The following is a 26,999-nucleotide window of genomic DNA, read 5'->3' as shown; positions in this document are numbered from 1 at the left end:
GTTCTTAAGAAGCATATTCATATAAGCATTGTCCTCAAAAGAGCCATAATTGGCTGATTCACAAGAGCACTTTTAATTCGGTGGAAGTAAGGGTCATATTTATATTTTTTCCCCATGCTAGGTACAATAAAGGCTCATTTACAACTGATATGCAGAACAATGAGAGCGATAATAATTCGAATAGATGGCTAGATATTGGGCCGGATTAAATCAAAACTTTGACCCACCCGCTAATAGAAAACTACAAACCTGTAAATCATAGCGGTTACATTTCTGATTAGAAGACAGCGGCATCTTATTAAAAATTAAGCCGCAACTGAGCACAGCTCTTTAGCTTTCGATTAGCGTGTAGGTCAAAGTTTTGATTTAATCCCAGCCATTGTTTGTTTTGCCCCTGTGGATTTATTTGGTCATGCATTTCCCTGAAAACATAGGGGCTCCAGGGAATAACTCAAACCCAGTCTGGGAAAATCAGCTCAGTGGAAGAGGTTGGAAGACGTTTTTGTCATTGTAGTGGAAGTTTCCACCACTCTGTGTAAAGAATCTGGGGCCGCTGTCACAAGAGGAGTTCTTAGACGCAGACTTCCCTTCAGTTCTGTGCTCATCTTTGCTATTTCTAAAGCATCGGTGAGGTTGGGTCTTACATTCATCATTCAGCACTGCCTGATAATTAGTATTGCTGTGAAATTGCACGCTTTCATTAGAAAGATAAATCCCAAGTGAGATCTGTGCAGAGATGGATATATTTGCCTTTCGCTGAAGCAAGCGGTGCCTCGCAGCCACAGTGGGACGTCCTTGCGATTTAGTAAATGGTAATGACATGTAATACTATGCATTCTGTTGCCTGAGTGAGCATTTGCAAACGCACAAGATTAATTACAACGCGATGGGCTCATTTGCGACAGACGCTTTGTGGCAAAGCTTGTCACTCTGCATCGCACCCTAAATGTGGCTTCGCATCACAGGGGCAGATCAGTTTGGTTTGCAGACTGTGCAGTGACACTGAGCCAGATTGATACTACTTAATGGAAAACCTCTAAGATTAGGTATTTTGTTCGCATTTGTTCATTCATTTCTTTCCCAACCATGAACATGACATCTGTGGTGACATGCTTCCAAAAGGATTTTTAACGGAGGGAGTTTAATTAAAGGAAAATAATCGAAGTGTGATGTGTGTTAAACTAACAAGGTCACAGAGCCGTCCGTGATGAGATCAAAGGATTGCGCAGTAATCCAAGCACCACACTTGTGAACAAAATCCCCTTTTTAATAAAATAATCATATATCCATTCTCCCGAGATATTGACTTGTTTTGTTTAGATTTAGGTTATGGTGTCTGTTAATGGCAGATTTTGGGTCATTGTGATTGAGACTGATCGAGACCTGCTTTTGTGTGACAAGTGAATAAAGTGTGAAAACTAAATGATTCTGGATGAGTTTGCGATTGGAGCCACACATCAACAACTGATCCCCATCCTGGTGTGAATTATACAGCTAGAGAACGGTAGCATGCTCACAATTGAGTGTAATTGTGAGCCCAGATCTTTGCTGTACATCTGCGTTTCTTCTTGAGCCATGCGCCTCCCAATATATTTAGAATAGCTGCAAGGGTCCCTTTCACGATCGAGTAAATGGATGCATCTTGCGAGTGAAATGGATTTCAGACTGTGAAAGGTAATGTAGTATGAACCAGAACTATTGTAAATGTGTTTTCTATTCATAGCACTATGGAGCTGAAGCTGCTCCCCAAGCCGCTGTCAGCGTAAAGTGATACTGCTGTGTCTTGCAGCGTATATTGATTTTGTTTATAGACTCTCCTGTCTGTGCTTTTTGTTCCTTTTCTAAAGGATTCATCTTCATCCATTGCAAGTCCCCTAACCCTATAAATGTGTCTTTGCTCTCTCTTTTCCTTTGAGTCACTTAGCTGCCTCCTCGTAGCAGTTCTTAGTGGCAAGAGATTATCTTGTGTGAGATCAGGCTCTATGCAGGTGGGCTGCGTTGTTTTAAAAGGAGCCCGACTCTTCCTCGACCCAATCGGAGTGCTTTATGTCGTCGCATCTGGTTGGCTTGCCCATCTGTCTCACGTTTCATCTTTTCCTTTGTCTGAAGTGTATGGAGCTGAGAGGGAACTTGGTGGGATGTTATTTTGCGTGTCTGTGTGTCTGTAGTCATTATCGCATGCTGCAGGCCAAGGTGGCGCAGACCCCACGCACTCACTTTTTGCCATCTCCCGACAGGAGCACCGCAGCGATGAGCCACGGCTGCTACTGCTTTGCGCTGCTGCGCTCCATCCCGGCCGCGGCGTACGTCGTCCTCGTCACGGCGCTACGCTACCACCTGTTCATCTGGAGCGTCTTCTCCCCCAAGCTGCTCTACGAGGGGATGCACACGCTGGTGACCACGGCCGTCTGCGTGTTTTTCACGGCCATGGACCAGAACCGCCCTGCCAGGACCTGAGGTGCAGGAGAGAGGGCACCGTGCTGCGGCGCGAGGAGGGCGCAGGTGGCAGGGGATGAAGCGGGGGCGGGAGTTGGCACCATCTTGGCGGAACACTAATGTAGGGCTACGGCTGTGAATGTATTTTAAGAGCTGCTGAAATGGTCAAAATCAGGGTTTTTACAGATCCCATTCAGCAGCTGGGATAATGTAGCTTTTTTAATTTATCATACTTATTAAAAACAAATCCCCAACATACAACATACAACTAAATGAGAGTGGTTATGATTCAGTATTTACACTAAAGCAAAACTAACCTGTTTTCTCGAAAGGAGGCAGTTGGGTGTGCAGTGGATTTACAGGAATCATCTGTGGGTGACACTGTTTAGGGGGGGGCTTTAACGCTGATATTCAAGTTTTTGTCATCTGTTTCTGTGCTTCTAGACCATGAATAACAAGACACAGGTTTGATTCTGTACAAGTAATGGCACCACACTTACTAATTTACTGTTTTTGTTCATTCAATCAACATTTTGACCCCAAAACCAGGGCATGTCAACATGAAGCCGATGATTGGATGGACATAGAAACTAACCTGCCTCCACACATTCAGATGATAATCCAAACTATGGTGAAGGATGGGTACAGGGAAGTTTTTGCACTATTTACATTATACATTTAATTAAGCATCAGTCATATTCACCAATAGACGTCTGCAGTGGCTTCAAATCAGGTTTTCATGAAGAAAAAGTTATATTAAAAAACCTCCGTCGTGGTGCCATTTCTTAAGACATGAAACATACCATGACAAACTCGGACACCTAAATGTGGTTTTAACACTTCTCAGAACTACATAATTGCACGGTTATAAATAATAAAACATTGTTGTTGGTATATATAAATAGGCTGTGTATAATGTGACATATATAGCTTGCTTATGTATAACTTCTCCCTCTGTGTACATGTTTCCCAATGTGGAATAAGCTTGAGTATTGTTCCTGTTTTTCTCACTGGCTTGTATGTTGTCTTTTACTTCTCTGTAACTCCACTTTCCTGATCCCTCATATATATATTATTACCCCTCTAAAGGATAGCCCTCTGCATAAAGCTTGAGTAATCCATCTGTTTTAGGAACGTGTGCTTCTAGTTGCCTCAAGCCCGTTGTGAATTTATTTTGTGTTTCCAACTCCCCCCGATGAATAACTAGAAATTGAACGTGTTTTGTTAAAAGATGGGATGGCTATATATTGTTTGGTGGGGAAAAAAAGATCATGGACTGTTTTTAAATCTGAATCAACGGTGTGTAGATATTTATGCGCTCTCTGTGAATAAGCTTCTAGTTCTGTAAAACACCTTTTCAGAAAGTACCTATGCAATCTACAGATGTATTTTGTACAGAGAGCTTTACGAGAACCTGTACGGAATTCATGTTCTTATAGAGATTTATATTTATTGCTTAGGATATTTTGTTCTTTGTGTAAATAGGATTCATAAGAAAGAGAGACATGATACGGTATTGTAAAAACTTTTTTTTATCGCTCGAATGATACAGATCGAAGAAGACATAAATATTCTACGTCATCAATCGTAAATTCAGAACACCTGCGGGTGAGAAGGCAGTCAAATGTGCAAATATAATTTCCACGTCCGTAGCAATAACCAGGGGGACCTCTGGAGAATCTGCCACAGATATCGGCTTCATTCACACATATAATAACACGTTCGATGTGTTTTGCTTTCTGAACTAATCTGACTTCAGTAACGTGAAGCAATGTTCCAAACGGAGCACAGGGAGACTCTGTGCTTCTAAAGCACACTAATTCTCCATTCTGCTTTCTGTACTTCAGCTTCAGGAGGTTGTCATTTTGAGTAGCTGATGCCTTGACTGAGTCCCCATGGCTGGAGGTCCACAGGGAGCACCAGACACCTCTTGGTGCTCAGAGGAAATTGTTGGTGGGACTTGGTCTTTCTTCTCCCGATTGCTCCGCAGGGGGTGAACGCTAAAACAGGAAGCATCTCCCTCGTCCTGTGATCCTCTGAGCTATGCTGACTGAAGTTTCCACGGGTTCACTAGGGTCCGGACTGTATCCCGAGGACAACCCAATTTGCCGTAGCTTTTTTTTTTTTCCTTGTTTGATTGTTTGCAATCCCAAATGCAGTTACAGGTGTTGTTTGATTTTTCTGAACTACATACTCATTCCAGGGGTGAAACCACTGTACAGGGACTTTTGTATTGAGGAAACAAAGTGGCTGTAGGCAAGAGATGGACAGGGAAAAAAAATGAGATTTTTGCATCAATGAAAGCTCTATTTCCCTTCTGGAAAAAAAAAATGTTTCATATCATTCCTGTGGTTTAGACTAAGTTTACTCCTCTCTGTTCAATAAACTGCAAGCACTCTTATTTATTCTTTCCTCTTTTAAGCGTTTGTGCCATTTTTGGTATTGTCTAGGGGGCTGTATAATTTATTTATGCTTTGCAACACTTTTGATGGTTGATTTTTTTTATTGCAGATGTGTTTTGTCCTCTTCACTGGGTTTCCAAAACTGCAGCTTTGTAAACCCTTCCCAAAGGCTTTGGTAATCTTTATCTTTTCGCAAACACAGGGCCATTTGGCATTAAAATGTCACTGCAAAAGAGTGACTGTGGTCTGTGCTCCTCCTCTTGGACTCGAAGGGAGTGTTTCTAGTGCTGCTTGTTTTTATAACACACTCACACAAAATTATATGAGAACAAAATGGGCTGTTGAACAAGAAGAGGAGTCCCCTGCAGCCTCGCCAACTACTATCGTATTCAACATATAGTTCTTCATTCTCCTCTGCAAATAAAACCACTCGTGAAGTTGATCCGCTAATAGTATGGTAACTAATCCTTGTATGGTTATACATTTCAGGGTGTTTTCTATGCAAGAGGTTTTAATATCCTGATTCTCTGTGGAAAAACGTCTGCAAGAGGCATTATCCGGTTTTAACATTTGGCTTTGAATCAGAAAAGGGAAACGAAAATTTGCATGGCACTAATCTTTCAGTTTACTTTCAAATTAGCTTGCAAGCCCGCTGATCTACTTGCGGCTTTTAAATAATTTATGCCTGCAGATGCATTTGAGATCATCTCATTGTTTGGAGTTACTGTGCATGAAGCCGGCGCTGCGCGGTAGCACAGGTTGACCAGAAAGTCACACAGTCCTTTACAATGATTCTGCTAAACAAAAACCGCAACAGTAGAGTGGGTTAGTGTGCATGACCAGTAGTAGTAAAAATAATACCAAAACAATCTAATAATTATAATGTACAATGTTAATCATATGATAAAAGCTTGTCCTCCGATCACACACATGAGTACGATTCAACTTTGAGTAGTGCCTCTACTACTCTACTGACTTTTAAAACTTGTTCAGCTGCTCGATACATTGTGGTACTAATTCTGAATTGATGGATGAGACTTGGAGACAAGAGGCAACTCACCCGTCTGACTCAATATCAGTTTGTTTATAATGATCTCATTCTGTATTTTCACAAGTCCCCCCTACATGATTTCTTTTAAACTACTGAACTTCCGTTTTTTGTTTGTTTGTTCTGTTTTTAATTGTAGTCCTTGTTTTGATTGTTCTGGAGATCTGTGCATTGTACATCATCTTATATTTTCAGTTTTGTTTTTGTCTCCCACTCGAGTGATCTGTTTTTCATGATATGATTGGTTTCCAACAAAGCATCCTGGGAATTGATTTGATCAGGGGTTTCTGCGTTGTTGTGCAATGTTACAGTGGAAGACGTCTGAATAAATGAACTCTACTTTGATTCTGGGTTTCATTTAATATTTAAAGGCTGTACAGCACATTGCCTTGAATAGCATTCGTTTCTATTTTCAGTTAGTTTGTAATTATAAGAAGATTACACGAATGTATACATTGTCGACCTAATTCAACCTCAAATGAATATACTTTGACAGGGGACAAAGATGTGAATCCTGCAGAAGTAGAGGTTAGTGACCAGAATTACAATGTATCAATAGGTATCCCGCTTTTTCATATATTCCCACTAAATGTGCCGACAAAATCATCCTTTAAGGGAACTGTTTGGACCTTTGTTGAGTCTGTTATCATCTTAATTACGATAATGTGTGTTAATCTTCATTTAGAGATGAGTCGCTCTACTTGACCTCAATTTCCCACAGCACTTCCACTTTCCCTTTCAACATTCACTGCCAGAAATCATGTTGTTTTGCAGTGCTTAAGAAAAGCCCCTGCATTAGTTGGACGCACTCTGTTAATAGTGTTGATTCAGCGGCCAGCGCAACCCGACCAACTACTTCAACATACACGGGTGGAAGCTGAGTGCTTGTCAGGTATGTGTAGTCTAATCCATGTCTGTGCGTATGGATACTGGAGAGGCATTAGTGGATGTATTTATGCATCGTTCATCCTGATATCCCGTGTTGTACAGCTCATTTGCCTTGACATGAAACTACGTGTACTGTTTACCATGTGCTCGTGGCAAAAAGGAGAAGAGAGAGCCGACCCGTATTTATAATTCATGAATATGTAACAAAAAGGCCTCAGCCTAAATGGATTATACTTCATGTAAGATTTTTACCTAGTGTTTCTTCATAATTTGCATATATATATAAAAATATATAATAAATATTATCAATTAACTTGATTTGTTAACAATTTATGCAGCTACACTGAAAACAGGTTTGTTTATTTTATATATATTTTAATCTAGTTGATTGTCATTCAAAAGGCCTTATTTGGGGGGAAATGCTGCTCGGCTAAATCAGATTAGCGACACTGTGGAGAAGATGCTGTTGATAAGCGCCTCGTATTGCAAGGTGGCCGTGCCCACGGTCTGCGCAGTGTGAGAAAGTTCTGAATCACTCTGAAGATGTAAGTCACACACTGCCTCCAGAATATTAATTAGGGTGATTGTAAGGAAGGGCTGTGAAGAAAGGGATATGTTCATCTGAACTGGGGATACTTTTAAGTGTAGCGCTGCGGGCTGGGTGTGAATTACTGAGCAAGATCCTTGGGGAATCGTAGCCAGTGGCCAATGAGTTCACTGTGCTCTCCAGGAGGCATGTGGACTCGTGTTCAAATAAATTGCTCTTAGGATATGTAAGCAATACTGGATACAGTAAAGTCTCCTTTGATGCTTAACCATCGTGTTTATTTATTCTCTCTCCTTTGTACCTGTAATGTAACAATCACTGTCAATTATTTATTCACTTATTTTTGCATTTGTCTCTTCCGTTATTTCTTTCAAATAAGCCTCGCTTTAAAGGAAGGTTTGCCCAGGGACTGTTGCTATTTTATAAGATTTGTTGCGGTTCACAGTTGGCTGTAACACTTGCACTCTGTTGTTGTGTGTGCTTTTCCTCGTTGTTTTCTTTCCTCTCATCTAGGGAATATAAGGTCTTCACAGCGATGCAGACCTTTTGTACTTCTGCACAGTGCGATATATCCTTTAGACTTTCTTCTTGGCCTTACAGACCTGTGTATCCAAGCTGAGGAATATCTCACCTGACATCTAGCTGTAAATTCAGCCAACTTCCTTCTGCCACAAATACACAAAGCATCAGTACCTATGACCGTCAGGATCTCCCACACTGCGTTGGGAATGTGTGGACATTCAGGAGTCTGATCTTTTCAAAACCAGCCCTCACCCCACATCAGATGGAACCATATCAAAGGAAACGCCAAGGGCTCATTGTTGAGACACTGACATGATGGGAGAGCTGCAGATCACTGCACAGTGGGGTGAGGAATATGTAGAAACAAGACCTGTTTTGGTCATGTCCACTGGTGAAAAGGCCAGACCGTAATGGACACATGAAATTATGTTGATTCCTGTCCCAGGGAAATTGATCTGTAAAAAATGTAGTGTAGTGCCTCAAACATTGAGGGGGTGATGTACATGAAACTGGGGATGATGGTGCTGGAATCATTGTTCATCAGCTTGTAGTCCACTCTGCAACGCGAAACAAAGAGTCTGTGGTGCAGCCTTGTCATGACCCTAAACATAGGGCCAGAGTGAAACAGAATTAGGAGGAAGAAAAGATGTTGAAATTGGTGCATTGTTCAGGGATATGATATGAACATCTGCAGTGAAATGAACACCAAAAGAGAACGTCTGCTCTGCTGTATTTTGAAAATGTTCTGAATGTGTAACCTGTCTGAGCCAGGGTTAAGCAAAAAATAACCTGCCTGCGGTAAATGAAAATAAAACGCTAAATATGAAGTGAAAGCGTATTAAATGCGATACTGATGTATGTCGTACATTACCACTTTTTTGTGCAGTTTTACAAACTATCTTACCAACATTTCATAAACCATCTCAGACCCTAACGAAATGTAATTAAATTATAAGACCACCTATGCACAATTATCATCATCATTATCATTATTAATATACTAGGTTCTAGGGGGAACATGACACAGGCTGCATGTGAGAAAATACTTTATTGTCATTGTTCTGCTCAGAACTACATATTTCACTCCAGGCCATTGACTCAACGGCAGTTTAGAAACTCCTAATTGCATTTTTATTGAGACATAATTAATGCTATTCTTTGCAGTTTTGCTCAGTCCCGGGTATTAGCACAGTGCAGAAATCGTTCCCAGCTAAACGTGTTTGAAATATGGTTCAGGTTCTCACACGAGGAGGATGTCCTGTCTTTGATGTTCTCTGCGGTTGTCAGTCTGCCAACCAAAAACCAGGCCACCTGCCAGCCACTTGAATAGAAGAGGTAGAGCTGTAACGCTTGTATCTTACAATATAAAACCTGAATTATACGTCTATAATAGTAATAACACTAATTAACGGACAATCTTGACTTTATTGTTTCTTGCTTTCAGCCCACAATACAGGGAATGTAATGGCTGCACTATCAATGCTTCTCACTTGATTTTCGATCAATGTGCTCCTGAAGTACAGCTGCTCCAGATTGATCAGCAGTCTCACTCCTGCTGAGTTTCAAGAAACAAACAAACTGGTCATATTTGCACAGTAGACACCGTGCTCTTCTGTTCTGGCCGGCTGTGTGAGAGATTGCAACATTATCTGGGATCGTCTAAATGGGTTTCCACAAGCAACAAATGAATTCGAACGCTCTTTGAAAGACGGTGTTACTGAACTCGATCTGGGTGGAGAATCTCTCGTTCAGTTAGCTTGGAGAAATGTCAGAACACATGGCTACAGTTACTTCACATGGTGGGCAAATAAATCCTGATATGGGTTGTAATTGATGTAACAAAACGTATCTACACACATGTAGCTATAGATATCTACATATGAATCTTTATTCTTGCATCTCAGCATTTCTCATTACATTATTTACACCGATCAGCCATAACATTATGACCACCTGCCTAATATTGTGTAGGTCCCCCTTTTGCTGCCAAAACAGCCCTGACCCGTCGAGGCATGGACTCCACTAGACCTCTGAAGGTGTGCTGTGGTATCTGGCACCAAGACGTTAGCAGCAGATCCTTTAAGTCCTTTAAGTTGTGAGGTGGGGCCTCCATGGATCGGACTTGTTTGTCCAGCACATCCCACAGATGCTCGATTGGATTGAGATCTGGGGAATTTGGAGGCCAAGTCAACACCTTGAACTTGTTGTTGTATTCCTCAAACCATTCCTGAACCATTTTTGCTTTGTGGCAGGGTGCATTATTCTGCTGAAAGAGGCCAATGCCATCAGGGAATACCGTGACCATGAAAGGGTGTACATGGCCTGCAACAATGCTTAGGTAGGTGATATGTGTCAAAGTAACATCCACATGAATGGCAGGACCCAAGGTTTCCCAGCAGAACATTGCCCAAAGCATCACACTGCCTCCGCCGGCTTCCCTTCTTCCCGTAGTGCATCCTGGTGCCATGTGTTCTCCAGGTAAGCGATGCACACGCAGCCAGACATCCACGTGATGTAAAAGAAAACGTGATTCATCAGACCAGGCCACCTTCTTCCATTGCTCCTTGGTCCAGTTCTGATGCTCACGTGTCCATTGTAGGCGCTTTCGGCAGTGGACAGGGGTCAGCATGGGCACCCAGACTGGTCTGCAGCTACGCAGCCCCATACACAACAAACTGCGATGCACTGTGTGTTCTGACACCTTTCTATCAGAACCAGCATTCACTTTTTCAGCAATTTGAGCTACAGTAGCTCGTCTGTTGGATCGGACCACACGGGCATCAATGAGCCTTGGCCGCCCATGACCCTGTCTCCGGTTCAGCGCTTTTCCTTCCTTGGACACTTTTGACAGGTACTGACCACTGCAGACCGGGAACACCCCACAAGAGCTGCAGTTTTGGAGATGCTCTGACCCAGTCTAGCCATCACAATTTGGCCCTTGTCAAAGTCGCTCAGATCCTTACGCTGCCTATTTTTCCTGCTTCTAATACATCAAGTTTGAGGACAAAATGTTCACTTGCTGCCTAATATATCCCACCCACTGACAGGTGCCATGATAACGAGATTATTTTTTTTATTTTATTTATTTATTTGTTGGCAGACGCACTTATCCAGGGCGACTTACAACATAAGTGCAAACAAAAGTGCAAAAATACAGTTAAGTACAAGGCATCAATCATTACAAATTCAATTTAGCTAAAACATAGCAATTAAAAATAATACATTTTACAAATTCCAATTTACAATTTACACAAGTACAGTAAGTGAGGTCCTACATCCTGGATGGTGAAAGCTAAGTGCTGTCAAGATGTAGGGTCACTATCATCACTATTATCACTGTTATTCACTTCAGCTGTCAGTGCTCATAATGTTATGGCTGATCAGTGTATATATATTAGATAAGGTATATAAATAATACCTACATCAGATGCCTGTGTTGTGTGTTGAGGAAGCCTTGGCCGCCATCAAATGGGAATTTGACTTGTACTGAATGGAACCCAGTCAGCAGAACTCAGCTTCTGTTTTTTTCTTCTCACTCTGTCTTATACGCGCATGTGTGGTACCTGAACAAACCCTGCATGGCTAAGTGCTCTATCTACCAGCAACATCCTGCAGCCCATCCAGACAGGGGTGTATTATGCAGGACGTACTATACCTGTGAGGCCTCTGCAATATAACTCCAAACCATCTCGGTGTGGTCAGTTCTGCATGTGTCCCCACCCTCTGAGAAGGTGTTTTAACAGCTGGGTGCAACTTGCTTATCCTTTTCATTTTGGTCCACTTCTCTGAAACCGGCATTTGCATTCATTGAGCACACCTCTCTTCTCGAAATCAGGTTAATTATGAGTGTAAGCGATTGCTCGTCCTAATGGGTCGTTATCGTCCTGCGGGGTCAGTTTGACGGACCGCTGCTGTATTTCTAGTCGATGCTGCTTTTCATTACTTTTAAGTGGAACTCCTGGATCTCCGCAAATGGCTGCCTTTGTGTAACCCAGGGTAATCTCACAGGGCTGTTGAAGTCTCATATGAAATCTTTCAGTGGTTTAGCTCATTGGGCTAAAGGTTAATCTGAGTTTGGAATTAAATACCAGGGGAGTTTATGCCTGGCTCAGTGCTGCCCTGTTTCTGCTCACTGAGCGATTCGGGTATTGCTTCTTCTTTCTTTTTTTTTTCTTTTTGGGGGGATTTTAAACTCAAATTGGGATTTCTTCTTGTTTTTGTACAGATCAGCTTTGAAAATGTGTCGCAGACTAAAAGTACACAGAGTCAGGCCGCAAAATCCATGAATGAATTCAGAGCTTGTGGATGGTGTGGGAAGGAAACTCGGGATTTAAAACAGACAAACACACACACACACACACACTCAGCTGATTCACAAAGGTGTCGTGCTGAGATATTTGTAAAGAATCTGACTAAAAAGATATGTAGAATCTTTTGAATATTCTTACACTGTGTCATCGCATTCGTTTCCTGCTTTTGAAATGTATCTTTTCTTCCAGTTTGGCTGTCCATCCATTTTCTGTCCTCACTTTGAGTACCTGTCATCGGTTGTATTGTCCTACTGTTTCTCTTCTGTGACTAAAGTAATGGCCGCGTCCAGTGGCACCTAGATAAATATGTAGGTTGAGTATATAATTACCCCCTGTCTAACCCTGATGGCAAAGTACAACTAAACAGTCTGTAAGAAGGTGGGAAAAAATAATCTACTGGATGACTAATATTTGGAAAGAAAAAAAAATCAATAGATGGATAAGACAGCAGGCTAAATAAATACAGTGGGGAAAAAAAAATCCTGTGGGTATTTGTGTGTATAATCAATGGGAACGCTGTAATGTACTTTCATATATTTGGAAAGCTCTCAGACTGAGCCTACAGTAAGTTTACGCTTGCTGTTTTTTCCTATTGCAGATGCTTAAGACCGAGATACACAGGAGCAGTTTTTGGCACTGTGAGATGATGCTATTGGAAAGCAGTTTTTTAAAATCATTATTGTTTCACACCATGTGTACTGTCTCAAGCCCCAAAACAAGAAGGCACACTATTCGATGGACGCTGAAGTTAGCAGAGAAGTTGTGCTTTTACTGAAGTCGGGCGGCTTTCCTGCCCTCCTTAACTTTGTGTTGCTTTGTGTTTATGTTTGCTTATAGCAAAGCAACGCCATGTGATTATTTTTTAACAAGGTTTGTTTTCAGACGCAGACAAAATGATTTCCCCGAAGCCCTGAGAGTTTGCTTCCCTCACCTCTTGTTGCGTCCCGCAGCACAAAGTAGTCTGTAGCCGGTAAGCTGAATTTTATTTATTCTGTTTTATAATACTTTATGAGTACACTGTGCAAGGGAATTAATGGACACCAGGGGAGAGTGAGAATTAAATGGATTTTGCACACAAACACAGGTAGAACGGACGAGTTCCCATATGGATGCTTTTTATTTAGTGCCGACTCTCCAGAAGGGAGTTTATTTACAGAAGAATATAGACTCACCTCTTTCAGCTTTAGATAATTGTGTGGGAGCAAATTCCCAGCAGTCTTCTGATCTACAATATTGCAGTAGATGCTCTCAGATGATTTGATCTCTCCCTCTGCCAGACAGTTTTTGTGCCCCCCTTTCATTGTGAATGCCCTCCTCTTTGCCTCACTCTGGGCTCTTATTATGCTTCAAGAAGCTGCAAAAGGCCATTTATTTTGTTAGTGAGGCTCTTAGCACAGCGTCTGCCACAATACTTCAGCCTGAACCCAAGCAGTCGATGCCTATGACAAAGCAAAACAACACGGCCCACGCATTCACAATACTACGCCACCACAACGCCCATGAAACAGCAATGCCCACCTCACATTGTCATTATCATTATTGTTATTAATTGTAGCAAGTCCGATCAGACACCATTTGGATTTAAAATCAGGCACAAGCCCAACTTCCTCATCCAGACAAGTGATTGCTGTCACTTCTGTTGCCTACGTTCCTACGTGCCAAAACAACCTGTACTTTGTTTACAAATCACGAGTTGTTGCTGGGCAGATTCAAGAGTCAAACTTCATGGATGTTCACTCATAAAGGAGACGGGAGAAACGCACTGTCCTACAATTCTATGAATATGCAAGAAATACTCACCCTAAATAGAAACCATATTCTTATGGGCTCTTTAAAGGATCAGAATATCTAAAAATGGAGATGCAGCTTTCTACCTAGGCGCTTGGGAAAGACTGAATTATTGACGAAGAACTCTTTGACAGCTGGTAGTCTTCACATTTTAGATGTCACATTTTATTGATTTTTTTGTTTGCCAGTTTCCCTGCATTTTTTGTCCCTCAAGACAAAAAAATGATAAAGGAGCCCGGATCAGGTGCTCGTGTGAAAACTTTAATGAGTTGTGCAAACATGACATCCAGTGCCTGAATCCTCCGGACTGGTATTTAACCACCACAATAAAGCCACCGCTTATAATACAAATACAAATATTACTCCTTCAGCTGCGGCTGCTATGTCCCGGCCGCCCGGACCCTCAATTCTGGAATAATTCTGGGGACGTTTTAAATCATATATTTAATGCAATATGATCTTTAATTAAATTGGGAACACTGGTTAATTAGTGTCCGTTTTAAAACAAAATGTACCGCTTTTGGTCAACTAACATATAATCCATTCAGTTCAGTTCATTTAAATAAATGAAAATGTTAACACTGTTAATAGTATAATGCCTATCACTACTACTACTAATAATACAATAATACATTATAAAATATAAAAGATGTTTACAGGACATTTGTGTTTTTCGATGCAAAGTATATAAATCAGCTCAAAAGGAAGATGCTGAAATGTGATCGCTGTGCTGTGTTAAAGCTCATACAACCCCTGTCAACACCAGCATGTGCAATGCGTACTGTGGCACAAGTTCTGTACAATTCTAAATAATTTAAAAACCACAGCACTAATGTGTTAAAAAAACATTGACGCTAACTTCTCTATTACTTTTTTAGTATTAAGATGATGTGCAAATTGATTGCTATATTGTGTTCTGCGGCTCAGGTTTTAATTATTAAACATAATGAATTTCCAACATCTGGAATTGTCTCGTACGATTGCTTCTTTCTCCTTCTTTTCTCCTCTAAAGACAGCACCATTCAACTGAAAGAGAAGTCACATAAGCCAGATTTTAATAAGGAAATGGGATGCTTAGTGTTATTTTATCTTTCTTCTGAAACACTGATCAGGTGACCTGTAATGTAATGTAATCACCTGTCTGAGAAGGTGTCTATGTGTCCTTTCTTGTGTACTTCACGGATGATTTATAAATATACCAAAGCCTGAATCAGCTTGAGTGCTTTAAAGTTTCTCATAGCATGATGACATCCCTGCCCCCTGGCATTGCAGATCTCAATCCCCTTCGCCCCTCAGTAATTATATCCCAGTCACACAGATGCAATGATAATAATAATCTCCAGATATGCTGGATACGTGACGGGGAGACTATGGCAGGCTGTAATGAAGGCGCACACCTATCTTATAAAAAAGGGAACCCGCTGCATATCCTGATGAACCTCGAAACAGATTTCTTTCCGCCTCTGAAGTCTTACTTCACCGCTCAGTGGAAACGCGCAGTACTACTGTAATTGTGCAGGCTGCCCACAGAAACGCAGAACTAACCTGATCCACGGAATAATAATAACTTTATTTTTGTTATTGAAGGAAGCCAGGGCTTCAAGGCAGAAGTCCCAGTTGCTAGTGTGAGAGAGGGAGCTTCAGGGCAGTGTCGGAGTTGCCAGAGGCCGAGTGTTGTCAGTGAGGTCGCTCCAACTGAGACACACATTTCAATATTTATGAATCAACCAGTGCTGAAATTCAGAGAGTGAAAACACTGCATCGAGAGCACACAACCTCAAACCTTCAAGACCTTGAAACCTTTACCAAATGAATATATTTTGTTTGTTTTTTCTTTTCTGTATCTTAAGTGATGCCGGGGCATTTTTACCATCAAGCGATCGGATCAGTGGTGCTGAACATGCCTCGAAGAGTCCACAGTAATCCTGAGAAAGAGATGTTGTGTCAATAACAGGAATTTATTAGGAGCGGCTGCAACGAGCACCATTTGTGGCGCCATCCCACAAACAGTCCTAAAGAAGTAAGAAGTATTTTTGTGCTGGCAGTGCAGTAGACTCAAATTCTGTCCTGCGTATGTCTGACTCGAGCAAATCTGAGGTCTCCATATATACAGGGGCTTTATATGATTTATTAGCCCAAAACTGCGAGCATAAACTGGTTCTTTTCAAACCCTGTTCTTGTGAATTTCAATGTTGAACTACGGCAGACTGCAGTCCTGGGGGGCTGCAGTGTCTGCTGGAATCTGTCCCAGCAGGAGCTCCCAATGACTTAATCAGTGTCATAATTTACTCAGTAAGGCATTGATTTTACAGCCCTAATTTGAGAGCCTATAGTTTGGTCAAAGCAGAATCATGATGATAATAAAAATAGGCACATTCTTGTCAATCCTAGTGGAGATCAGTGTCTTAAAGTATATTTCAGTTCTTAAAGTTTTTTTTTTTTTTTTATTTATTCACTTTCTCAGTTCTTGAAAGAACACCAGGATGAAATATCAGTTTTAACAATAATAATCATTACATTTCCATAGCACTTTATCTCAATACCCAAAGCACTTTACATGTTATGGTATCCCACTGCCCCACCACCAAGCAGCATGCCAGTACGTTCGCCACACATCAGCTACTCAGTGGGGAGGTGGGCGGAGAGATTGATGTTCATATTCATATTTTTAGATACAATTTTTAGGAGGCCTTAATAGTTTAGGGCCATAGTAGGAAATCTGTGCGCTAATGATGTAATGAAGGGAACCGAAGACGGTCCCACACTGGCCAGAGATTGTTTCATACCTATACGTTAGTTTCTTTTTAATTATTCTAAGATTTCCAGAATTCATATTTAATTTATATGAAAGCAGCCGCTATGTCTAGAAATTGTCTGACTTCTTCACTTTGTACCCGTGAGTCATCATCATGAATTAACCATGGGCACTCGATTATTTTAAGCAGTTCTCGTGTATGTAATGCTAATATGGGAAACACACAGAAGCTACAGATAAATAAATAAAGCCAGGTAGATAATATATTCCTTTGTGACAGAGCCCGTATTATGAAAAGAGGTGTTTTGGTGGAAAATGTTTAGATGGCAACGTTCTGAGGGAAAAATATTCGTATTCCCCCCTGCATTTTCCTTTCGAATTCACATTATTCTAGGAAATGTATCCAAGTTCATTTGACAAGAGTGACGCAAAATGTGGCACTGGAGCTCCGATTGTTTAAAGTTCTTTTGTAAACATTTGAGATACACATAAACCCTTATTATTATCCAATTTCTTAGCAGACACCCTTATCCAGGGTGACTTACAATTGTTACAACATATCACATTATTTTTTTACATTTGTACCCATTCATACAGCTGGGCATTTACTGGAGCAATCTAGGTAAAGTACCATACTCAACAGCAGTGTCCCTCACCTGGGATTGGACCCACGACCCTCCACTCCAGAGTCCAGAGCCCTAAACACTACTGGCAGCTTAGGTCTCTCTCGTCTATTAAAGCTTTCAAGTGAATCTGTTTCAGTAGGAGTCTGGAGCGAGCTACCCAGACAAATGATTCGAGTGGATCAATAAGCTACCAGCAACCAAACAAGCAGCACAGGACAAACAGTCTTTTGTCTCATATGGTCTTTAAAGACTGACCTCAAAACTGTGTGAATGAAAGCCTTCCCCACTGTACCCCAACACTGATGGTGTCAGTATAAATCTTCATGAGTCAGGCTCTGCTTACCATTACTAGACATGTTAGTTCTGCTCCCTACATTGTCCTCCTGCATCCTAAATGTAGTGGCTGCAGTTCGAGAGAGGTTAGATACAGGACTAGATCACTTAGGAGCCGTTAGAGAGTAAATCTTTATAACCACCGTCTCTCTCGGTCCATTTGTAAGCGTTTGTGGTTGTATCTCAGCCAGCAACATCATTTTATGTTGCCATTTCTGGCTCACTCTAATGACTCACTTTCTTGAACTGTCTATCATTGACACCTCTCTCTGATTTATCAGTACTTAGCAGAGTGGTTTATAGAAGAACTATTTTAAACCTTTCTGTTACCTAATGGACGACAACAAGGGAAAAGGCTGGAATATGTGTTTTTTTATTTTCCTTTCCTTCGTTGATTTTGGTGACATTACTTGGTCTACTGCGAGTGATAACACAGAAGTCACTCTGAATGTACTTTTAAAGCTTTAAACGGTTATTCAAAAAGAGTAAAGATAATAGTCAAAAAACATACAAAGGGCATGTATAATAATGTATTTAAAATATAACACATTATCCGTAATAAAAACAGGTTTGAAAATGTTAAACAATATATACTTTATACCTCTTTCATTGGATTTTTGTTTTTTCCCTTCATGTTCTGGAGGAAGGGTAAGTTATATAAATATTATTCTGGTGCTTATTTTGTAGCTGATTAGAAGAGGGTTAATTTAAATGTTAATGTCCTTTTTTTTTACTACATCATCACAATCTCTTGGTATGTAAGTGGAGATGCTATATTACTTTGCAATGAAAAGACTGGTAAGCATTTATGGGTTTTATTACAGATTAATTGGATATGAAAGACACAGGCATGCTTTACAGAGAGGGAACAGAGTGTCCTGTTTCAGCTGCTACAGAGGATCACAGGACCACTGTGCTCAAGGTCAGCAGTTTGTGTTCTCCTGTCTGTGGGCACACACACCTGAGCTGTCTTTCAGTGGGGTAACTGAGCAATAAGCTGGGGTAATTTCAGGCTCTTCGAGGGTCCCAGAGGGGCTTTGCATAGCCTGTGAACTAGTTAAATCGCAGAACAAAACCAGCACAAACCAACCAGCTAAGTATAGAGCCTGAGAAATGTAAGGATTAAGTGATGTGCAAAACGCCGAAATCTTTATCACGGCTAATGTCTCGTTTTCCCCTGAGCTCTTCATGTACTGCGATAGATACTCTGTATGCATAATTCAATGTAGCTCCCTATGATAGCCCGGAATACAGCGAAGCACGGAGAAACAGCGCTGTTTGTATTGATTGATGTTTTGGCGAATTTCAAAGCTTTATATCTTTGTGAGTCAGTTGTCACCCAACATGCCTGACACAACACAACGGTGTGGGTTTTTGTTTGTTTGTTTGTTTTTAACAACTTATTGTCACGGACATTCTGTGCTGCTTAGGATGTAAACCTGACATATAAATTATTTATGGATATTATCAAAAATCCTATCAGCCCTCCAGGACAACAGTAGGCCGTTCCTGACCTAAATGAGAAAAGTGAGTGCTGAACTGATCATAAATGTGTTTAAGTTTATAAATTCATGTTAAAAGGCTCACCTATAAACTCTGCTCACCTGTGGCTGTCCAGGACCTTGCTTCTGTATCTGAATAACACGGGGCTCCACTTGTATTCCCTGTCCTTTCCCTGAGAGCATGTTGTTGTGTATCCACAGCAATTACATCAATTGCTCCAGTTCAATTCAAGCTGGAACGACCCCTGATTTATGTGCGGTTCTTAAAATAATCAATTATTCTCTTCAAGATCCTGCTTTACTAAAAACATTTAAAGATAAAATGTATTTGCGCCAAAAGAAAATAAAAACAAGATGGTTTGTGTCTGCAGCAAACTGAGGCCTTCTTGTAAAGGAAGGAGTCTCTGAAGAAGACGTGGAGTGAATGAAGCTCAGGACAGCCCAGGCTCTGGCGGTTTGATCACATACACGTATTCATCGGTGCTGTTATAAGTGTTTGTGGGGTTGTGTTGTCCCTGCCAGCACACTTAGTTGTTAGGTGTGTTTTATCAGCCCAACAATACGATTGCCTTTTAATCCCTCCATTGATGAACACAAGCAAAAACTATTATTCCAACATTGGCAACTGCTGCAACTTTATTATCAGTTTATGTTTTATGTCATTACGCAATTTGTTTAATTGGGAAACCACTGTATTTTGACATCTGATCTGATCATCTGATCTCAGATGGGAAAAAGTTTGAAGAAATTCAGAAGTTAAAGGAAGCAGTACACTTGAACCAAAAAAAACTCTTGACTTCTCTGTACCACAAACTTAAAACTTATGACCCTGTCTGTCTGAACATGTATCTGCACCCTGAATATTAAAGACACTGTGTAAATCTGTCCCAGAACAGTGTTGTAAAAAGGTAGTAAAAGATAAAACAGTGGATCTGAAAATCATACAAAGTCATGTAACTGCAAAATAGTGCTAAATAAGAAAATAAATAGTTAAAAAACCTAGTATCATGAGTTTGATTTATTCATAATTTAAACAGAGCTAGTTTCCAGTTTGTGTTCTCATAGTTTCTAAAAATAAAAACTGTGAAACAATAATATAGAGAAAGACATCAAAATAAATATGTAAAAAGGTGCATGAACCAAAAACCAACCAATGGAAAAGCACCCCAAACATCTCTCAGATTCGGCACGAACACTAATCTTTTCTACCCAGTGATACCTGATTAGTAGTCTAATTCAATTATGTTTCGCAACGCTGTCCTGTTAAATTATTGAAGGCAGGTAAGCCACATTTCCTTGTTATTTTGTATCAAATAAGTGAGGTAATATATTGTCTGGCTGTAGAGGTCGGATACTCTGTGCAAAAGGATCCATTCCCTGTAACATCTTATCTGATCACCTATTTTGAAGTCAGTTTTATTTTTTTGATTTATTTTTCTCTTTTTAAGAACCTGTAGTTATGTCTGTTTAATTTTCTCAGGCGCTGCAGATATGTCTATATATATATGAAGGTTTTCACACAAATACTCTATTGATCTGCTGCTTTAGATACCTGAGGCCGCAGGTGAGCCCTGCTCGGCGTCCTTCACGCCGGCTTCGTCTCTCCTCCAGACCGGCCATCATCGTTTCCATGGCTACCCTGGAGCGGTGACCCACCGCTGGGCTCTGTTCCGACCCCACACTTATTTTGGAAAGCCGAGGCTGTGTGATTGGCATACATTATGCAGGGAGAGACTGGAGCCGAGTCTGGCAACTCTTCGAGGTGCAGAGCGGACCCGACCGTGCCTTCGTCAGTCGCTGAACTGTATTTTCATAACCGGTGAAGAAGGATGCTTTCTCGTGGACCACTCTAGGGTACTGAGGAGCTGTGTGTAGAAAACAAGTGTGCTGTATGAGTTTAAAATCTAAACAGATGAACAGCAAGCTGCTGATCTGGAGGCAGGTACCGCCACAGCCATAACAAGACACAGGTCTCATCTACCTGCCTCAGGCCTCCCAAGACATCAAAATGATCAAGTTAAACACAAGGAAGGGAAGATTTGACATGAAGTTAAGCTCTCATCATAGCAGAGATGGAGAGAGCTGGTCTCAAATACTGTGTGTGCTTCTGAAAGCTCAATACGTTGAAATTCCTCAGAAAACATGATGAAATACGGTTTCAAACTACATGCACTGTATTCCAGGTGCGCACCAACGTCAGCTGATTCGTGGATTTTAATTTGGTATAACACCCTTCACAGCAAGCTGACAAATACAGTTACAATACAGTCATAAATGTCAAACTAACCATCAGGCACAGAGGAGGGGACAAACCAGAATCTCCCCAGGATAAAAAAATACAGATCTCTGCAGGTCCGAGATGGGATAGTTCGTCTCTCCTCCAGGCAGTCAGTCCGGACTGGCGGGGAGGCAGGAAGGAGTCTGTAGATGCAGATCTCGTTTTTCAGTGTCATGATCCACCGATCCACACTGTTGTCCAGCATTCGGGGTCTGTTGTTGTGTTCTGGACAAGTAAGAGGATGCCAGGGTGTCTGTGTATTGCAGGGTGTAGCTCAGTGCCAGCCAGTGGTGGTAATATATTCACGAGTAAGTGAGATTAAAGGAGCCTGGATTTAAAAGCTGAGACACATGGGGCTGGCAGGTGGTCCCACAGGTTAGGGGGTTGGTGGCTAAACACTCTACCTCCTGTGCTCTTTGTTTTTAGATTGGGGGGATTATACGGTTCCCAGAGCCCTGAGACCAAAGTGACTGTGCTGCTGTGTAGGTGATTACAAGCTCTGTCAGGTGTGGGGGGAACTAGACCATTTAAAGCTTTAAAAGTAATCAGAAGAACTTTTGAAATCTATTCTGTATCGCACTGGGAGCCAAAGCAACGGCAGCACGGGTCATGTGGTCATATTTTGGTCATATTTTTTGGTTGTTGTTAAGATTCAGGCTTTTTATACTAGTTGAAGCACGGACAGTGACTGAAACATTCTGGCATACCTTATTAATGATAAACAATTATTTTAAATGTATTTAATTATATTTTACATTCATTTTCTGTGTTTGTGTGCATGTTGAAACCCTAAATCCCAGGCCTGGAGAGGGCAGGATTAATTGCAGCAGTTTTAAAGAGGATCTTTAATTCAGCATATTGGTAGTCTTAGGCCCACACTTCATACCTGTGCCTGTCCCCCTGGATCAGAGCAGAGGAGGAGAAAGAGATGAAGGCAACGCATTTCTGACATAGTGGTCACCGCACTTGATCAATTTCAGATTAAGGAGGAGTTTATCTCTCTGCATTTCATAATCACTGACAGAGAAAGCAGCTTCTCAATCCCATGTGAAACCTTGGGAACGTAAGAAATGATGGTGTCAGAAAAGGCATTTAAAAGAGTGGGGATCTAGATCCATTGTTTTCCTTTTCTGGATTGTATTGAGGGCCGTCTCTCTTTGGTTGCCTACTAAATATTTACAGAATAAATATCTTTGCTTCAGTGCAATTTCGGTTTGCTTCCCTCAGTTCCCAATCATTGCAGGCTGCAAAATGTATCCTTTCCCAACTCTATTCCATAGTTATGTTGTATCTTCCCAGAATGTACTTTTATTTAAATTAATAATAATGAGAGAAAATTGTGCTCTTTGATCACGAGACATATATATTATAGTATAGTATATGAATTAGAATATATAGTGAGTATATGATGTGTGGCGCTGTAATCCTCCACAAACTATGTGACAGAAAATGTTAAAAAAACACCATTGTTTTACTTTGTCAGCAAACATTTGAAACTCCATGTTGCTTTAATCCTTTCAAACCCTATCCTGTCTGGGGTATCAGGGGACAAAAGTTAAACTTTGTACCAGAAAATATGAAGAAAAAACAAACGGCTGATAAATAATGGTCATATAGAAGTGTGCGATTCCCTCACATTTTTAAACTCTTCTCCAGCAGCATTGTATGAGCTGTAGGGAGTTCAATTTCATTTTAATACAAGTGAAGAAATATTATTGTGAGCCACATTTGTTACAAAACTATAATTTGAGTTTATATATAATGTATAACATCCATTTATTTTTTATTCTAATTTTAAAATAAAACCTTTTAAATATTTTATGTGACATGGATATGTGGTATAACAAATGAACAGTAAAAAAATTTAAAGAACAAGAAATATGTTTTTCATATATTACTTTTGCCCAGGGTATTACATTGAAATTATTTTAAAAAGAAAATGAAAAAGGTTACTGTCAAATATGCATAGATGTGTATATTTTTGCTTGGTTTGTTTGGGTTTTGTCAAAAGATCTGACCTTTCCGAAAAATGTCAACTTTTGAATCGAGATTATTAATAGTATATCTTTTTTTCTGTGTAGACGAGACTGCAAATCATTTTAAGCTGAAAATAAAAATGCTTGCGATAAAAATGTTTGCACCTGGAGAGAGGTATCTAGTTAGAGTTATCTTTTAATGTGCTTTGTGATAACATATCAATTCTACAGTAGCAATAAATTAAATTTATTTTATTTCACATTTTTGTTTCTCCAAACACTTTTTGTTTGACTCCGGTAAGGAATATTTGTCCCTGGTATTATCTCTGCAGTTTGTCCTTGGATGTCATTTATATCTTTCAAAATACTGGCTTTGCCCAATCACATACTTTTGTATTTGTAAGACTTCAGCATCTGCAGAAAGATGATTTAGTTCCAGCAATACTGCTTTATATACTGCATATGGATTAAGAGAGTAAAACATCAATATACGTATTCAATGTAAAAATATTCGTAGTTTGTTTCCCAAATGGGTGTCCTTTTCTATTTTTTACCATTCTGCTTGTAACAATAGTAGTTTTTATGAACAACCTCAGTGGAAAAAAGCCTTTCCAAAAAGTAAAGGCACTCATTTAGGCCGAGTCACTGTCTGCAAGAATGCAGGAATGCCCAGCGCGCTGAAACCACTGGTGTTTATTTCAGGCTTCCTGGCGCTCTGCTATTTAAATTTATGTGCAAGTCAATATGTGAGCATCAAGCTTTCAGAAATAGGCCAGCAACACACTTTCTCCTGTGCATTAGGGGATAAATGGTTATTCCAGTAAAACCAAAGTGTATAAAGTGAATGTAATGCAAAAATAATGGGTTTTCATTATTAATGAGTAAGCCAATAGCAATGATTTAAAACTCTGTAAATCAATGAACACATATCAGCCTTGATATAATAGTGCAGAAGTTGACATTTTCCTGGGGGAGGGCGGGGGGGATAATAACGCTGTGCTTCTGGAAGAACGATGGGGATAAATACCCTCAGAAGTGTTCAAAATAAGTACATAGTTAAACTGCAAGAAACAAGTTCTGAAATCAGACAAGCACAGATAGGCTGTAAACCTCTTGCAGAAAAGAGCAAGAGAAGACGGGTGTGTTTTAAAACAAGATTAATAGACCTAAATACATATAGAATATTAGTGTATGTATACATCAATGGAATATATTATTAAAACATTGACACAGAGTAATTAGTAACACCTTGATGTCCATTCGTGATTAATTTAACACTAACATTAACATTAATTGCACATTGTTCTTGTATAGTAAAACTTCATATATGCATGTTAGAATATCTTTCCGTGTTCGTAATTTATTAAGTGTTACCAACATACATATCCTGATATATGAAACTGAGTATTCATCATATTAGTAATAATAGTCATAATAGTCTTTAAGTGTTCACACAATTCTGTTATTCCTGGAAATGATTTTGTTCCCTGTTCGTTTGTTTGTTTTCCTTTACAAAGAACTGTTCTTTTAATGAGACACCTTACTACCATTAACAGGATTTAGCGGCTGCAATTCTACAACCTGCAGATTTGCTGTGGGCAAGGAAGGTGATTTCCTCACCGACAGCAATGTGTTCAAACTGTGCCTCTGGTGTACTCAGAGGAAAGAGAAATTGAGAAAGTCACCTAGGATGCTCCTTTGTGTTCCCATACATGTAGTAGCAGGGGAAACACATCACAGCCTAATTGCAGTGATGTGTTCAACAGCTATCAATGCTGACAGACTTGCTGATCACACATGGCGTTTTCCCTGTATAAAATAATAGCCTGTAGATGTAGCATATATCATAATACAGTACGAGATTTGAACCTAGCCATCTGCAGTTGGGATTGTTGAAATCATCTTCACATCAGTATTCCTATTGTTCCAGTGTATTTGGACACTACAAAAATGTCACATTTTCTGTCTATTTATCTGTTTGTTTACAGAGACAAGAGCTAAAAATCCTACTGCTTTCTGTAACTTTGACAGAAAAACTGAGCTCAGCATAAAAAAGAAACAGTAGTGGCTCTGTTTCTTTGATTTTATTTTATTTCTTATTGTTAAGGACTTAGGTGTATTTATATGCCTGTCAGTACAACAAACAGTGTTGACAGTACAATACATTGTGGTAAACCTGTTTAAAGTGACCACAATTGATAATATTATACAGATCTGTCCATTTCAGTGCTTTGCTTTTTACTCATGAGAATCCCTTAATTACTGCTGAATAATTTGCTGTTCATATAAAGGCATGTTGTTGTAGAGAATCCTGTGAAATGATTTTTGTTTAATTAATAAATGAACCACAGGATTGTGCAGGTCTTTGCCTGTATACTGGGCTGCTGCCCGATTCTGAGCTCTCTGCCCTGTGGCATCCTTTGCCAATAGAGTTTAATCCGTGTTCTTTGTTAATTTATGGCACTCAGTCCTTGCAGTCTCATGTGGCCCATAAAACCGTGGTACACAATTCCAGTCAGCTTGATCTGTAGTTAAATTTTATAGATATCTTTAATCAACTCCTCAAGAGCTTATAAAACATTCAATTGATCCAATTAAAGTCGCTATTTAAATTGTGCAATTGAAAGTACAGTTGCAACAAGTCAACTGACAGCCTTGGCACAAATTCAAGGGCCTCGACCCTCTCTTGACATCTCTTTCTTTCAGGATTGCAATTTTACAATAGACTGGTTTTATGCAACGCATGCCTGTGACCCCACTTGGTTCTGCTGTGACATTGTTCTTCAGACTCCACTGATTGGAGTCTCAGTGTCACCATTGTCACTCAATTAGTGTGACAGTCACATCACTGTCTAGTTTACTGCAGCATTTAATTTACCTGTTTTATTAAATGTGAATTCATCAGTTATTACAAAGAGTAAATATTACATTTTTGTAGTTGGATTGTCTCAGAAAAACAAGAATCGTCTTCTAAGAACTTTGAAGATTGCTTCAAATCTGAACTCATAACTTACGAGTTAACATTTGAAGCCATTTTCAAAGCTCTTAGAAGACGATTATTCTATTCTTCCCTGACATGAGTCATAAGTCATTGTTGTAAGCTGAAATTGTCTGTAAAATGGGTTTGTTGCATCGACACATTTCCGTTCCGCACTCAACCGTTCCCATGTGTTGAGCTTTTCAATTTGGTGCTGTCCAAGGTGCTGAGAAGTGGATTCAAAGTAATTTCTGCATTACTGGCACTAGAAACGGGTGACGTGGCGCAGCACACAAAGTGGTAGTAATGATGTGAAATTTTACCAATGCAACTTGGTGTACAACGTGCGGGGCTGTCTCAGTGCTTCTTATCTGCTTAGAGATGACGCAGAAATGCTGGGTAAGCAGCTTACGCACACCTTTTGCTGTCCGATTGCTGCTTTAAAAGGATGTTATACAACCAACCGTGTCTGAAAAAGGTGCTCATTGCTGCTGATTATGGTGCCCATTTAACATTTTCTTTTGCTCCTTCCTTTCATAAAATATAGCAAAAATATAAAGGATATATATTGCCAGGTTGAGAATTATATTCAATTGTAGCATGGCCCGTTA

At 40.2% G+C, this 26,999-nt stretch overlaps 1 protein-coding gene across 1 annotated transcript in view; it reads left to right on the top strand.

The window, feature by feature from the left end:
- pigg (phosphatidylinositol glycan anchor biosynthesis class G (EMM blood group)) overlaps nucleotides 1–6,231 on the top strand; it is a 93,602-nt gene extending 87,371 nt beyond the window's left edge. The window contains exon 13 of the mRNA XM_066720758.1: nucleotides 2,238–6,231. Coding sequence (XP_066576855.1) covers nucleotides 2,238–2,457 — 220 coding nt within the window. The 3' untranslated portion in view covers nucleotides 2,458–6,231. The remainder of the gene's footprint in view (nucleotides 1–2,237) is intronic.
- Nucleotides 6,232–26,999: the final 20,768 nt, after the last annotated feature.

The sequence above is a fragment of the Amia ocellicauda genome, chromosome 13 (genome assembly GCF_036373705.1).
Source record: "Amia ocellicauda isolate fAmiCal2 chromosome 13, fAmiCal2.hap1, whole genome shotgun sequence".
In the NCBI taxonomy this organism is placed as follows: Eukaryota; Metazoa; Chordata; class Actinopteri; order Amiiformes; family Amiidae; genus Amia; species Amia ocellicauda.
Note: the sequence above shows the minus strand (reverse complement) of the source record. Positions and strands in the feature narration are given on the sequence as shown.